This window comes from Corythoichthys intestinalis, chromosome 15, assembly GCF_030265065.1.
Source record: "Corythoichthys intestinalis isolate RoL2023-P3 chromosome 15, ASM3026506v1, whole genome shotgun sequence".
Lineage (NCBI taxonomy): Eukaryota > Metazoa > Chordata > Actinopteri > Syngnathiformes > Syngnathidae > Corythoichthys > Corythoichthys intestinalis.
In genome coordinates this window covers 9349772-9366902 of record NC_080409.1, presented here as the reverse complement: position 1 = coordinate 9366902, position 17131 = coordinate 9349772, and the positions used below count along the sequence as shown (strand labels likewise).

Sequence of the window (17131 nt, the reverse complement as noted above, 5' to 3'; positions counted from 1 at the left end):
GATTTTATTCTGCCAATTTGTTGCCGAACACAATTTGCCTGCAACTATTGCTGATCACTTCTCAGAATTAGCAAAAGAAATGTTCCCTGATTCAAAGATTGCATCGTAAGTTAATTTTATCAATTGACCTTTTCAATTTATAATTGGACACACTAACAAACTACTTTCAAGTCAAACTGAATTGCGAGCTGAGGTGCCATGAAGTGCAGCCATCAAAAGACATGATAGAATTGCCAAAAGTGGTACATGCAATTATAACAAAAGTCACTGTTAAATTTTAGTAATCATGATGTAGCTGAAGATATTGATGGTTCTTTGATTGCACCAGGTTATATGTGACAATATTACCGATAAATTCATATTATTTTAGAAATTGAGATTTATTTTTGTTTCAAATTGCACGCTATATAAAACGTTGTAAGATTAGTCATCAATTTGTAAGGGCATACGTCACGATTTGTAAGATTACCAACGGCCTCGGGTTGACAGGTATGTAAAGGGGAACCAGAACCTGCGAAGTACTGTAACCCCCCCCCCCCCCCCCCCAATTTTTAAAATATTTTTTTTTGTGTAGATAAAATATCAATGAATTTATATAAACCCCTATAAATGCATATTATCATTAGAAAAATAACAAATAGTTTGAAACAACAATAAAAATATTAATATAAATAACATTCATAAAACAATGTTTAAATAACAATACGTCCTGTACATGATCTCTCATGATACATAGACGTAAATAAAGTGTACATAAATATGTTTATAGAACTTTTTTATTCTTATAACAAGATACTTATACTTATAACAACTTAAGTTCTAGAGGTCGACCGATAAATGGACTTTTCCCCAAACATCAGCCATTGGCCGATTAACAAAAAAATGAACAGATTAAAAAAAAAAAAAAAAAAAAAGATTTTGATCCGGCATCTGCGTGGGAAAACTGTGCCCGCCGCTGACTGACAGCAGGATCCCGGAAGGACCCCGCAGCTGCTTGAAGGTATGCTGCTACAGGAAGCTTTCCTGTTCTGTAAATATGTTTTTTTTTTATCTTGCATGAAAGAATATGCGTTGTTGTTTTAGCTTTTTAAGGTGTTTACTGAGTGATCCTTACACTCTAAATGTAACTTGTAGAGTTAGTGTAGCATTTGCGTTAGCATTAGCATGGTGAGCATCCTCTTAAAAGGAAACTTGGAAGACTTGTAGGCTCTAATAAGCCACAATTGTTCTCTTTTTCTAAAATATGTTATTAGAAACACATAAAATATTGCCATTGAATAAAAAAAAAATCTACAATATTTAGTACATGTTTTGACCTACAGGGGGCGCCATGTTTTAAGCATGCAATGGACGCTCAGGGTGATGATGTAGATTGTCACTGTCATTCGACGAATACTACCGGGTTACTGCAATGCCTTCTACACGGCGAGATGTCCAACACAAGCTGTCCTAGGTTAAAAGCGGCGAGTACTTACTACTCGTGTTTTTATTAGGGCTGTCAAACGATTAAAATTTTTAATCGCGTTAATCACAGCTTAAAAATTAATTAATCGTAATTAATTGCAATTCAAACCATCTATAAAATATGCCATATTTTTCTGTAAATTATTGTTGGAATGGAAAGATAAGACACAAGACGGATATATACATTCAACATACTGTACATAAGTACTGTATTTGTTTATTATAACAATAAATCAACAAGATGGCATTAACATTATTAATATTGTTAAAGCGATCCATGGGTGGAAAGACTTGTAGTTCTTAAAAGATATGTTAGTACAAGTTATAGAAATTTTATATTAAAACCACTCTTAATGTTTTCGTTTTAATAAAATTTGTAAAATTTTTAATCAAAAAATAAACTAGTAGGTTGCCATTGTTGATGTCAATAATTAGACAATTCTCATGGTCATAAAATCAGTCGCACCCAAGCGCCAGCAGAGGGCGGCAAAACTCCAAAAAACACAAGTAACAAGTGCACATGACCCTGTGCTGTCATTTTAATCTGTTTGAGTGGGGCATGTGCGTTATTGCGTCAAATATTTTAACGTGATTAATTTAAAAAATTAATTACTGGCCGTTAACGCGATAATTTTGACAGCCCTAGTTTTTATTGAGTCTTTTATTACTTACTTTTTGCATGTGTTCCCTCTCGTACTTTTAAGCATTGTGTTTTCTTGTGGTAGCTTTAAAGTACATTATTGATCTGTTGGCCACATTATTCACGTGGAATATTTAAACCACCCTTATTTGATATTAATACGTTTAAGTATTTTCCTAAGGCATCCTTAGTATGTTGTAATTGTGTTTTCTTGTGGTAGTTTTACAGCAGATTGTCACGTGGAATATTTAAGACACCCTTATTTGATATTACTATGTTTAAGTATTTTCTTAAGGCATCTTTAGTATGTTCTGTCTGTATGCATCTAAACAAAACAAGCTGAAAGCACACATTAGTACTTTGGGTGTCAAATTCACGTCTTGTAGACGTTTCGCCGGTGTAGCACGTTTTGCCAGAACACCATTTTTTTTACTACTCTCATCTCATCCTGTCTTCCAGTTCATTTTGCCTTTGCTGCTCGTTTTGTGAAATATAAACAGTGCAGTCATGCTTATTAATGTTCCTATGGGTTCAAATTGAAAGAGTTGAACAGATGACATGTTTATGTCGCTAGAGTTATACTCTGGAAGCCCAACAGCGTAACCATGTGAGGTAACCGCCCTGCGATGTCAATAACAATGGCGACCTACTAGTTAACCCTTTAACACCGAACGTGTCTGTGGCTACATGTTTACGCATATCATCTTTGAAGCCTCGTCACACTGTAATGACGTCACCCACGTGCCGATTGTTGCCCTCATTTGAAAGTGCGGAAGTTGATGTCCAGTTTTTATTTGAAGTCAATCGACCAAGTAAAACGGGAGATAATGTCATTTGAGTTTTATAGTTTTATTGCACTCATAAATAAGCATTAAACTCTGCATGGACCATGTGTTTACCTCCATATTTCTATCATTTCTTGTCCGTTTTCAAAACCGAAAGCAGCACGAAAGACTACATATCCTCAGAGCCGTTGTGAGGTCAAGTAGGACGAACCTAATGTGAACATTTTTATTAAATTGCTGAGCGAGGCGCCACCTAAGGAAAGGGAGGCATGCAAAGTGAGCAACAGCCGGTTGGATTGAGCAAGCCACTTTGAAACGTGCGGAATGAATCAAAAACTAAATTTAGCGCAAGCTAATGCATTATTTCATTAATTCAAGGAGGAGGGTGAGACATATTTGTCATATTTCTCGGATGAGTCGGCGTCTCGGCGAGTAGAAGTGACAGCAGCGCGCAAACGGCATAAGACTGGTCTGTGTGACGTTGTGTGTGACGTAGCTCCGATACCTATTCAAGAGGAAACTTTATTGAGTCACAAAAAAAAAAAAAAAAAAAAACTTTACTGAGTCGCATGCCTGAAAAAAATAAACTGAACTACTTGTCAATACTTTTGAAAATACTTTTTTTTAATGTTATATTTCTTTTTTTTTCTTCCCTATCAATCTTTTCAATTTGTATATAGAAGTGTGTTCAAGAAGCGTGATTGCATGTACGTATATACTTTTGATAAGGTGATGGATACAATACCTAACCTCACAAACATCCATATTCTCCAAACCCTTTTTGTGTTAGATGATATACATATATTTAAAAAAAAAAAAATCTCGCTATTTTGCACTGTATATAACCGGTTTTGACCATACTATGTGTAAAGGCCAAAAACACCTATGACCATACCTGCTGTTTGTGTTGAATTGTCAAACATAAAACTATTCAGTCTTATTGTTTTCTATTGCATGTTTAGCCTAACAAGTTGAATAAATATTATCAAGCTTCAAAACGGTTGGTCGTGTCATGTTTGGTTGTCAATGGGACATCAAAATTACAAATTTTGAAAAAAGATTTTGGGATTTTTTTTGTTGTCTTTTTGGGTCCAAAATGTTGATTATAACTGGTCAGTGAAGAAAACAACAGGGTTATGGTGTCCTGAAAAAAAGGGACCCAACCTGGCTATTATGAAAAAAATTTTCTTTGAAATATAAAGGCAACATCAAAGGCATGCAAATTCGGCCAAAATAGGCTTAGGTGTTAAAGGGTTAAACAAATTTTACAAATTGTATAAAAACAAAAACATCAAAAGGGGGTTCAATATCAAACTATTTTAACTCATAATAACGTATATCTATTAAGAACTACAAGTCTTTCTATCCGTGGATCCTTTTAATCTCTCACTCTCACTTGTTTACATCTCGTTGTGACGTCCTGGTGAGTTCTTGCTGAGTGTGTATAATCATAAAAAGAAGTGCTGCGTTCGTTGGTTTGGTTGCACTAGACAGAATTACTTGTTTAAGTCTCAAGCCATCAATGTAAATTTGAAGCTGTTGCAGCAATTTTTTTTTTAAGCCTACTTTTTTTAAGTATATCGGCCTTATATGGTATCAGTTTACAAAATCGGCTTTGGATATCGCCAATCGTGTGGAATTTCTTTTAAAATATCGGTATCAGCATTTGAAAACTACATATCGGTTGACCTCTTCCTATAATTAAAAATTCCGCAAAGCACTGAGGGCACAAAAATTGAGCCACGAAGTACCGAGGCATCACTATGTAGAGTAAATATTATTTTTCATTCTTTAATCTTACTTTTGGTAACACTTTATTTGCCAGTGGCATCATAAGACTGTCATAAGGGCATTATAAGACTATCATAAGGCCGTCATAATGACAGCATGACAATGTCAGTCACAAGTATTAATGAATGCTGATGGCATTAAGTGTCATCCGGCAATGATGTCACTCTTGAATGGATGTAAATATGCGGACGGGACATACATTTACTTTTTTTTTCATTAAATAGAAAACAACTATTATTATTATTATTGTTTACATTTTATTATTTATTTACATCATTTAGAAAAATCATTAAAAGAAAGTCCCGTAATTTTCGGTCTATAAGCTGCTACTGTTTTCCTTCATTTTGAATCCTGCGGCTTATAGTCCAGTGCGGCTTATTTGTTGATTTATTTGGGTTAATAGGCAACACATCCAGTTCCAGTTGTTTCATTAATTGCTTGTTATGGTATTTAGTAACACTTTATTTGACATTGGCGCCATAAGACTGTCGTAAGCCCGTCATAATTATGACATAACACTATCATGGGCATTAATGAATGCTTATGATAGATGTCATTAAGTGTCATCCGGCAAATTATGTCACTAACTCAATTTGTGGCCAGCTCAGATCTTTTACATCCACTCAAAGGTGATATAATTTGCATTCATTAATGCTCATGACAGTGTCATGTCATAATTATGATTTTTTTTTTAACGACAGTAATATGCCACCACTACTGTCAAATAGAGTGTTACAAAATACCATAACTAGCAATTAATGAAACAACTGGAATAGTAACTGAAGAAATAAGTAACACAGAACATGAATTTTGATCATACAGTGGGCAAATAAGTATTTAGTCAACCACTAATCGTGCAAGTTCTTCCACTTGAAAATATTAGACCTGTAATTGTCAACATGGGTAAACCTCAACCATGAGAGAAAGAAAAAAAAAAAAAGAAAAAAAACAGAGAATCACATTGTTTGATTTTTAAAGAATTTATTTGCAAATCATGGTGGAAAATAAGTATTTGGTCTATACCAAAAGTTAATCTCAATACTTTGTTATGTACCCTTTGTTGGCAATAACGGAGGCCAAACGTTTTCTGTAACTCTTCACTAGCTTTTCACACACTGTTGCTGGTATTTTGGCCCATTCCTCCATGCAGATCTCCTCTAGAGCAGTGATGTTTTGGGGCTGTCATTGGGCAACACGGACTTTCAACTCCCTCCTCACTCCATGGCGTCAAAATGATAACACGAACAGGGAACAAAAATCCCAGAACCACACGGAGGGACCTAGTGAATGACCTACAGAGAGCTGGGACCACAGTAACAAAGGCTACTATTAGTAACACAATGCGTCGCCAGGGACTCAAATCCTGCACTGCCAGATGTGTCCCCCTGCTGAAGAAAGTACACATCCAGGCCCATCTGCGGTTCGCTACAGAGCATTTGAATGATCCAGAAGAGGACTGGGAGAATATGTTATGGTCAGAAGAAACCAAGATAGAACTTTTTGGTAGAAACACAGGTTCTCTTGTTTGAAGGAAAAAGAATACTGAACTGCACCATACCCACTGTGAACCATGGGGGTGGAAACATCATGCTGTGGGGCTGCTTTTCTGCAAAGGGACCAGGACGACCCATCTGTGTAAAGGAAAGAACGAATGGGGCCATGTATCGAGAGATTTTGAGTGAAAATCTCCTTCCATCAGCAAGGGCATTGAAGATGAGACGTGGCTGGGCCTTTCAGCATGGCAACGATCCCAAACACACAGCCAGGGCAACAAAGGAGTGGCTTCGTAAGAAGCATTTCAAGGTCCTGGAGTGGCCTAGCCAGTCTCCAGGTCTCAACCCCATAGAAAATCTGCGGAGGGAGTTGAAAGTCCGTGTTGCCCAATGACAGCCCCAAAACATCACTGCTCTAGAGGAGATCTGCATGGAGGAACAGGCCAAAATACCAGCAACAGTGTGTGAAAAGCTTGAGACGTTACGGAAAACATTTGGCCTCCGTTATTGCCAACAAAGGGTACATAACAAAGTATTGAGATGAACTTTTGGTATAGACCAAATACTTATTTTCCACCATGATTTGCAAATAAATTATTTAAAAATCAAACAATGTGATTTTCTGTTTTATTTGGGGGGGGGGGGGGGGGGGGGTTCTGTTTTTTTTCTCCACATTCTGTCTTTTATGGTTGAGGTTTACCCATGTTGACAATTAAAGGCCTCTGTAATATTTTCAAGTGGGAGAACTTGCACAATTAGTGGTTGACTAAATACTTATTTGCCCCACTGTAATTGACATCTGTAGCGTTGCAATGCATGCTAGGAAGCATTTTGACAACAACAGTGTTGACAGCAGGTGGCAGCAGAGGTTGACTGTCTCCCTTAAGGGAGCAGTGATGGCCAAATGAAGCTTCTTTAATCAATGAGAAGAGGTGGTGGTTCATTCGGTCTTATGACAGTCTTATAATGCCGCTGTCAAATAAAGTTTAATATATTTTGGTGTAAATATATCCCATAATACAGGGAGGACAGCTGCAGCTTATAGTCCAGTACGGCTTATCTATGAACAAATGCCATTTCGTGCAAAATTTGGTGGGGAGCGGCTTATAGACCCTACCCACCGACGTCACAAAATCACGTGATCGCTGTATTGTTCCGCCCCCTTGTCCGTCATTTTGTGTCTGTATTATCAATGGTCTCAATTGATCGAGCAATTTATAATGCATTTCATGGAAGACCCGGTGCTTTCGGATGCCGTAAACTCACTTGATGCGTTGCATAAAAGGCGTTATGTGGAAAAGCTTCAGTTTATCCATTCGCCAGATCCATATTTGAAGCCTAAATCGATGTTTTTCGACCCGCTGTCTCTGCTAGCTACCCTGATATTTACAAGTATCTTGTCCACACAAAATCAGCCTATTCTCACGAAAGTTTGAAAAACTTTAAGAGCTTGGAGGCTTATAAATACTTCGTTGCTGGTTGGGTGAAACAGGTCCTCGTCCACGAAAATTCGGCAGGAATCTATCTTGTGCTCGAAAGGTGAGTTACGAAATTTTCAATTCAAAATCTTTTGTTCTTGCTAACATCCACTGTCAAGTCTAATGTATTTCATGTCATTTGTCAATGGAGCTAGGGCTTTTAATGTTTATATGGTTTAGCGATAGCACTCTCACTACATACATACGTGTATGTTGTCGGCGATTAGCCTAGCAATGAGCTTAATTGTGGTTGTCAGCCCAAAACCCTCTAAATATATATTAAATGCATCTTACCAGATATAAAATGACTACTACATAATAGAGGTGTGCAAAATTTCCGATTCTTAGATTATTCGCGATTCGGCCGTGGAAGATTTGAGAACGATTCACAAACATCCAAATTCCGATTATTGAAATATGCGAAGTAAAGCGCAAGTACACAACACTCAGCGCGCCGCGCGGTCTTCGGGACGGAACGGAGCGAGAGTAGCTAAACATCATGCTTCCCATTACCCGGCCCCTCGGGTAATGCCAATGCTCAACTCACGGCTCTAGCTCAACTCATGCAACGAGATAAAAAAAAAAACAACAACAACATACCTGACTGCTGCCGAAAAGCTGCTGCAAAGTACATTCATATGTTACCGTGGATATCCTTTATACAGGACTAGATGCAATATAGATTTGGTAGTGTTAGCAGCACATCTACAAAAAGCTAGATGCGGACGTTATAAACGGCCGCCATCTTAAAGCAGTACACTTCCCTGCAAGGCTGTTGTAGCGAACCTTCCAAGCAAATCTAATTAACTTTTTATCTAAAATACTCCTAAATCGGTAAAATATTGACTTGAATCTATCTTTAAAATAGTTTTAAAACTTTCACATGTCGAAAGTAGACAAAAGGGAAATTATGGAATAACGGGAGCAATTTTAACAAATTTAACGGTTGATTCACAACATTAAATTAATTGAATGTAGTTTAAAGCTGCTGATACAGAATGGGGACTGGAGTTTTTTATTTAATGTTATTTTTGTATATTTGTTTACTGCTATATGTTAACTTGATACTGAAATAGTAGTGTGGTTTAGCCTGAGAGTATTTTTGAACAATTTTGGAACTAATGTACAAAACATTACAAAAAAAAAAAAAAAAAAAGAGAAAAAAAAAGGAGGGGGGTGCATCAATAATCGTTTTATAATCGAATCGGAGCCTCTGAATCGTAATCGTAATCGAATCGTTAGGTGCCCAAAGATTCCCAGCTCTACTACATAATCTGTGGTAATCGTTTGGAGCCCAGTTTTCTCGTCGAATTGCAGCAGCCCATCTCGCTCTCTCCTCTCCGGGTCTCTCGGAATCCGGTAGAACTTCAAGTCTCTCCGTCTATCTTCTCTGTTATTGCAACCGACCGCCACACACGCCTTCACCATTTTGATTATTAATGTTAACGAGCAGAAAAACACGCCGTAAGTAGGAGGAATGTACGTAGCCGTAATAGGTAAACACGATGTGTTGACGGACAATTGGGCGGCACCAGTCAGGAGAGCGGAGTTGTGACGTCACGTGGGTAGGGTCTATAGTCAGGTGCGCCTGATAGTGCGAAAATTACAGTAGTCTGTTTGTCGTTTTTTTCTTCATTTTTTGAAACCATCTCATTTTTCTCAGTTATATTTTAGCGAAAAACATGAATTCCACGCATATGATGATTTACTTTGACGGGTCACACGAATAGCCGCGGTGGGCCCAGAGTTGACACCTGTGCTCTACACTTCTAGAAGACCTAAACAGGTAACCTGTAAAAAGTGGAATATTTTGCAGTGGTTGAGAAATTTGCTGCAACATACTGTGCCTCATTTAAGTATATATTGGCCAAAGTATTTAAAAGAGATTTACAAATTGAAAACTGTCATTCCATCTCGTTACGTACCAGTCATGGCTTCCGCGCGTAAGGACGCAATAATGAAATCTCAACAAGTCACAAGGGTAAAAAGTCTAAACTCCTTTGCTAATGCGTTTAGATTAGGCAACCTTTAGACAAAAGCAACTCTTGTTCTCTCAATTTCTCAATTTAGGAATGATAAAATGACAATAACTAATGACTCTGTCAAACGTTTTGCTAATGAAAATTTTGCAGCCCTTCCTTAGAAAATGCCAACAATGAATAATTTAGTTTAAATTAGTAGGCATGCATAACGAACCCAGAGATCCTCTGGCAAAAGCCGTCCTCAGAGCGGAAGCCAGACTACCGCTCATTTGCTGGTAGAAGATGGAGTCTGGGCAGGGACAGGCGGTACCCACGGGCCCCGGCCAACTGCGCTGAGGCCTGGGAAAGCCCACCAGAAATATGGGCAGTGTAAAGAGTGGCAGCAGTGGGGCGGAGAGAAGGGCAGACAGGGTCACCACGGCCAGCAGAAGCGGGCAGAGCGAGGCGTTGAGCGCCAGCAGGGTTCCGGCCGACTGACGCCGCTGCTTCTTCTCAGTCCATGAGGTCACCAACACGGTGAGGGTGAACTTCAACTTGGTCAGGAACTGGGTCAGTCTATCCATCAGAAGGCCAACCTATCAAGGTAACACATAATCACTATCGAGTGTAGATTTCAATGCTCTTTTTAGTTCTGTGCATTAGAGGTGGGAACCTCTGGGTAGTTTACGATATGATACCAATTGCGATAATGCGACAATGATGTTCTCCAAGCCAGCATGTTCATGGCTTGCTTGTTTTGAAACACATGGTAAGATTTGTTTTCTTATCTTGGCAATGTTAAAGGTCTGCGCTGAGTGATCATCACACACTAAATGTAACTCGTAGCTTTAGCATAGCATTCGCATTAGCATTAACTATAGCGTAGCGACCGTCCTCTGAAACTGTTGCTGTTGTGTTTTCATTTTGATGGCGTCGACTATGGCTTACAATAGTAGTGCTCCATGCTTCCGGTTAAAAATACCCCCCCCCCCCCCCCCCCAAATTAAAAAAAACATTGGAAACCACTCACAAAGTTGACGTTGTCCTTGTAGACGTTGCAATATGTGCTCATTAAATCAACAGGAAATGACCTGTAAATGCCCTCAAAACACAAGTTGTGAAAGCTCTGGTTTCAGTGCCACTGACAGCACTATACGTCCAATACAGTCAAAATGAATTACAGGTCATTTCCCGCTGATTTTGGGTCACTTCTAGGCCTGAACGATATTGGAAAAAACTATTGCTGCAATTTTTTGGGGGTTTGCGATATATTGCGATATTATATTGCGATATTAAAAAATATATGTTTTTTTTTTTTTTTTTAAAGATATTTTACTAGATGACTTGAATAGCTGTTTGGAAAGACTTTGGATGACTCATCATGACTACAGTGTACAGTATTCCATCGTTTTTCGCGGTCAATAGGGACCAGAACCCGCCGCGATAAGTGGAAAAACCACGAAGTAGCGCACACCCCCCCTATTATTTCTTTTTGTGTGTGCGTGTGTGCATGTGTGCGTTCACAATGTATTTATTCAGATCTAGCACTGGAATGAGATACATATTAGACGTTTTTTTTCTCACTTTTTTTCCCCAAAGTATGATTTTAAAAAATGTGTACATATACAATATATATATATTTTTTTTTAATGAATGCTTTTTGAGCACTTCAAATATAATAATTATGATCAGTTTTAAACATAACTGTCCCAATGAATCATTTTTAAACAAGAATAAAGCACTGTAGTAGAAAAATGCTTGGCTTTATTAAATGCTTCTGTTTACCTAACATGGTTGTGACTCCTGGAGTGACATGAAGAAATTACAAACTCCTCATAATCACTCCTGGTGTTTATTCTATATGTCTCGAACGGCCCCCCCCACCCCCACCGCACAGACACACACATTCATTCCAGCCCGCGCTTCCTTGCAGAAACTGTTTTAACAAGTTAAACGATGATTGACAGATGGCTGCCCGTGTGACGTCGGCTTCTTTGCCCAGATCAAAGCCATCGTTAACTTTAATAAGCAAGTGCCGCAGTGACTGAGAGCTTGGAGATTAGTTGAGGGAGGCTGTGCGAGCGAATGAAGCAGATCAAATGTTTGGGGATTGGGGAAAAAAAAAAAAAAAAAAAAACTATCGCACGTCCTTGCGATGGGACTATCGCGCATGCGCACATCGCGATGGCGATGTTTATACAATATATCGTTCAGGCTTAGTCACTTCCTATTCATTTTCATAAAATGACGTTAATTTTGAGTCACATCCTATTCATTTTCATAAAATCAACAGGAAGTGACCTGTAAATGCCCCAAAATCACAAGGAAGTGACCGAAAATCAAGAAATGACGTTAAATACCCCAAAATGAACTCACTGGCTGCCACTGATGACCATAGACGTCCAAACCCTTTGAAGTGGGAGGGATGGAATTCGCTGCCATCTTCCCAGTTCAAATAGATTGGACATCTACTAGTGATAAACTCACATGTCTTGTAGAATATGCCAGAACGATTTCCTGATAATTGTTTTATCGACATATCGTGAGATAGTTATCGTGAGCTTAATATCACAAATTGTATCATATTGTGAGCGACCTATAGGTTCCCACCACTACTAAAAAGAGGAGCACCTAGAGAATGGTTACCGCTACAGATTACATCACCATGCAGGGGTTTGTCCAGTTCTTTGTCAAGTAATGAGTTAATCTCACCAGTAGAAGCTGAATCCCTGTTCCCAAGTTCTCCCAGCCAGGCAGCGTGCTGTTTCCAGCTGCGAGACGCACGATGACAATCACGACGACTTGCAGTAAAGCGTCCTCTGAGCTCTGCCATGCCTGCAAGTCAATATGCATCAATACCATGTTGACTTTTGAGTGAAAGAAAACAACCATAATAAATATATTTTTTTTAAATGTTCTTTTGGACAACACACTGATGTATATTATCGAGTCAATATAAAAAGAAGATTTTATTGTTTTGTGTTGCTTACCACCCGGAAGGCTCGTGTGAATCCCACACTGAGAGGAACCCCATGCAGATGCTGCAGGGATTTGTCCATAGACAGGAAAGCAATCAATGCAAACGGAGACACTGTGAACACAAAACCCTGTTGTTCATTCCTGAGCAGCACTATGGAGAACAATGGACTTTCATATGATCTCACCAAGATAAAGGAGGACTCTTCTTATAGCTCCTGCAATGAATAAGCCTCTGTTCTTCTGCTTGAAAGTCTGCACACTTGACATGCCTTTAGGATACAACGGATTGAGGAATAAACCAGCGCAAATGTATGCCCCCTGGATTTCTCTGAGAACCCAGCAGAGGGAGAAGAGGACCAGAAGAAGAATGCCGACAGGCGCCTGGGGTCCCTTGAGCAAACTCTGGGATTGAGTGGAGGCGTAGAAGTGATGCAACAAGCCCGCTTCTATGAGAGCTGCCGATAACAAGCTCGCGTACAACAAGGCCTCCGCGCAGCCCAGATTCCAGCCAAAGGCATTGGAAAGTCTAGGCACCGGCGACCCTCCTCTGCGCAGGCCATATTCCTTGCAGTCGGGCCTCGGAGTGTGGCAGAGGGTTCCGACCTGGCTGAGGTCCAAGCTCAGCAAGAATCCCATCGCTGTGGAGAAGAGGACGACTCCAAGCGTCGATGGGATGAAGTAATTGCACACGGCTACGCCAGCGGAAATGGCAAACATCAACAGCAACCTAGGAAAGAGTAAGCATAAATCCGCAAAAAAACAGTTAGTGAACATAATCACAGCTATCCTCATGGAATGATTGAAGAGGGGGGGGGGAAATCATTTGATTGAAACTTTTCCTGTTTTGTTTCTTTTTTTTTTTTTTTGTTAAATAAACGTTGCCAAGACTAAACACTGCGGGGGCACTCATTTAACTCATTAGTGTTCATGGACGGCGCTCGACATCCAATCCATGTTGACTGGGAGGAGCAATTCATTCGCATCTAACTGTGAATATATTATATAATAATAATAATAATAATAATAATAATATTTCAACGTAAAACATTATTTTTAACAAAACAGCACATCTGAAAAATTATGTTGATCAATGTTTGTTTTGATTGGAGAGGTTGCTTAACCCATCGCTGTATCAAACCAGATCTGTCTATCGTTGCTAAGGGTGTGACAATATATTGAAAAGGTGATACAGTGAGGTGCAGAGGTATTTGTAGGTTCAATTCAATCTGAGATGAATTTCCACTCAGAGACATAATCTATTAAAAAAATCCAGAAATGACTTTTTGCACCCCACTGTCAGTCATAATGCAACTGTTACTACGGGCAAGACCTCACCAGAGAGCTTTTGAAAGACACCAAAGAAAAAACTGTTGAGCTCCACAAAGCTGGAAAAGGCTACGGGACAATTGGAAAGCAGCTTGGTGAGAATAAATCAACAGTTACAACAATTGTTAGAAAATGAAAAAGGCTAAACATGACTGATAATCTACTTCGGACTGGGGTTCAATGTTAAATCTGTCTTCGTGGGGCAGCACTCATGATGAGAAAAGTGAGAGCTCAGTCAGGAGCTGGTTAATGACTGAAGAGAGCTGGATGCACAGTTTCAAAGGCTATTGTCAGTAGAACATTACGATCCAATTGTTTAAAATCATGCATTGCTCAGAAGGTTCCTCTGCTGAAGCTAATGCATGTGAAAGCCCGTCTGAAGTTTGCCAGGGACAATCTGAATGATGCAGAGGGGTGATGGGAGAAAGTCATGTGATCAGATGAAACCAAAGTAGAACTTTTTGGTAAAACTTTACTCGTGTATGGAGGGGGAAAAAAGGATGAGTACAATCCCTAGAACACCATCCCCACTGTGAAGTACGGAAGTGGACACCTCATGCTTTGGGGCTGCTTTTGGGCAAAGGACAACTGTACTGTATGAAGCAGAGGATGAATGGTGAAATGTACCGTCAGAGTTTGAGCCACAACCTCCTTCCCTCAGCAAGAGACTTTAAGATGAGTCGTGGCTGGATCTTCCAACGTGACAATGATCCGAAGCACACAGCCAACCTGATTAAGGCTGGGTAAAAAGCATATCAAGGTTCTGGAGTGGCCTAATCAGTCTCCAGACCTCAATGCAATAGAAAATCTTTGGATGGAGCTGAAACTTGGCGTTTCTCAATGACATCCCCGAAACCTGACAGTTCTAGAGAAAATTTGTGCGGAGGAATGGGCCAAAATCCCCGTTTCCATATGTGAAAACCTGGTGAAGAACTACAGAAAGCGTACAAAACAGAGGCTTCTGCACTCAAGGCCGAGTTATGCTTCCACGTCAGACCTGCGCCGTCAAAGAAGACCCGATTTACGACCCTCCGCCGTAGCCTCTCTGTCTCCTTCTCATTTTTCTGACTTCGCGTCGTGTCAACACGTGCAACATGGTGGAAATGGACTATGATTGGTTCACTCCGACTGTTGTTTCCGATTCAATGCGAAATCACCGACAATGTCAAACATGATTTTTCTAAACGCAAAAATGGACCAAGACGATGAGAGTATCAACCAAGAGCAAGTACGACAACTTCTACAATGTCTCATCAAGACATTATGAAGATTGCCAAATGGCAAGCAATTCGTGGGAGGAGATTGCTGAAAATACGGGGCTGGAGGTCAGCCAATGATTGAATAAAAAAATGAACCATCGAGACAAGTATGTGTGTGTGACTGAGTCGGCCAAAAACTGCCAGCTTCTTATCACTTTATGTTGTATTCTTGGTTGGTGCACTTCATTTATTGTGTAAATATGTATGCTGTGAGCCAGTGACTTATTTACGTGTCACACTTAACTCAGGCTTAAAGTGCATGTGACACGAAAAAGCATGTTTATTTCATAATACACGCGGTATTTTATGCTCCTGAATGATATGTACCGCATGGATGTGTGTGGAAGCGATCGCTATATTTATTTAGTTTTTTTGAATCCCGCGCCATGAAAATGAGTGACTTCCGGCTTCGGTCTTGCATTGAGGAGGAGGGCGCTGTGACGTGTACGGGTGAAGGCGCCCTCTTCACTAAACAGCGGTACTGTTGTGTAAGAGGACTAAGGATTCAGCTGATTTTGCGGATTAATACATTTATTTTTCGCATCATGCCAGCCAAACGGCTGCAGAAAAATCTTGCTTTACGAGGGAGAGGCATGTGAGCCTTTTTGGAGTTTCAAAAGGTTCCCATTCACCGTGGATATTGGCCAAGCCCTACTACTGTGGGACCATTGGACTTACGAGGAAGTGAGTAAAAATCTTGTTTTGTATTATGTCATATATTAATACAGCGATTACAAAGTAAACACTACAAACTTTCTTTAAATAAAGGACTACTTACGTCTGATCATTGATAGGCATGTAAAAAGCTCTCCTCGTGCACATTAGCTGCACGTTAGCTGCACAACAACTGCAGCCGCCCTCCTCCGGGGAACGAACTGTAAATTGCTCTCCGCCGGGCGGTTTGCCGATCCGCAAAGACAATCGACAACTCAGTCGTCATGTCAAATAATCCAGGATAGTTATGTGTGATTTTCCACTTCGAAGACTTTGAAACATCACTCGGTTCGGGTTAGAATGTCGGCTAGCTGTCACGCCTCTTGGTTTGTTTACATTCTCCGAAGCCGGGTAAGGGAAATGACATGTCCGATTTAGGTGTCATAAAATATCGTTCGGGAGGTGCGACAGTTAAGGTGAAGTCGACAGTTTTGACCATTATGGAGTAATTTTGCCATGTCGTCCTGAATAAGTGCATTTTTATTATTTCATATTCCATTCAGCACAAGACTGTTATTTGTCATGACCATGCCATTTATTTAGCAATTGGGGAAAATACTTGGATAAAAAGAATATACCGTAAACATATTGAAGTAAAGAGACAGAAACAATGACATTTTGCAGCTCTCTTCGTCGCGTTTTCCTTGTTGTGAATAGCTGCCCCTCGACGGACTGACTGGTCCTTCTCAAGCCATTTATTTAGCTATTGGGGAAAAATACTTGGATAAAAAGTATCCTGTAAAAATATTGGAGTAGAGAGAATGAAACAATGACATTTTGCGGCTCTCTTCGTCGCGTTTACTCGTTCTGAATAATTCCCCTTGAATGGGGTGAGTAGAAAACCCGATGAGCCCAGTCACCCGCTGACGTAATCCACCTGTTGGGGACGCTAGAGCCCTATAATGGTAGGCGTGGCTAACCGGCAGATTAAAAGACGTCATCTGCGCTTTGCTAAATTTTTGTATATAGTCGAATCGTCTCAAAATATGATTCTAATTCACATAATAATGCTATTTAAGACTTTTTTTCTCCTGTCGTATGCTCTTTAAATATTAGCACTGATTTTTTCAGGGGTACAAATACTTATGAACCCCAGTAAATTACTAATAAATTATTGAAAAATCAAACAATGCGAGTTCCGGATTTTCTTTTTCAGGTTATGTCTCAATAAGTGTTAATGCATCTATGATTGAGATTGCAGATCTCTACCTATTTTCTAAGTGGGTGAACTTGCAAAATCA

General features: G+C 39.6%; 1 protein-coding gene across 1 annotated transcript in view; it reads right to left on the bottom strand.

Moving 5' to 3' along the window:
• The window catches only part of pcnx4 (pecanex 4), a 40559-nt gene that overhangs the window by 21008 nt on the left and 2420 nt on the right, over positions 1 to 17131 (bottom strand). The window contains exons 4-7 of the mRNA XM_057859261.1: positions 12777 to 13318; positions 12603 to 12703; positions 12325 to 12447; positions 9848 to 10208 (exon numbers count right to left, since the gene is read on the bottom strand). Coding sequence (XP_057715244.1) covers positions 9848 to 10208; positions 12325 to 12447; positions 12603 to 12703; positions 12777 to 13318 — 1127 coding nt within the window. The remainder of the gene's footprint in view (positions 1 to 9847; positions 10209 to 12324; positions 12448 to 12602; positions 12704 to 12776; positions 13319 to 17131) is intronic.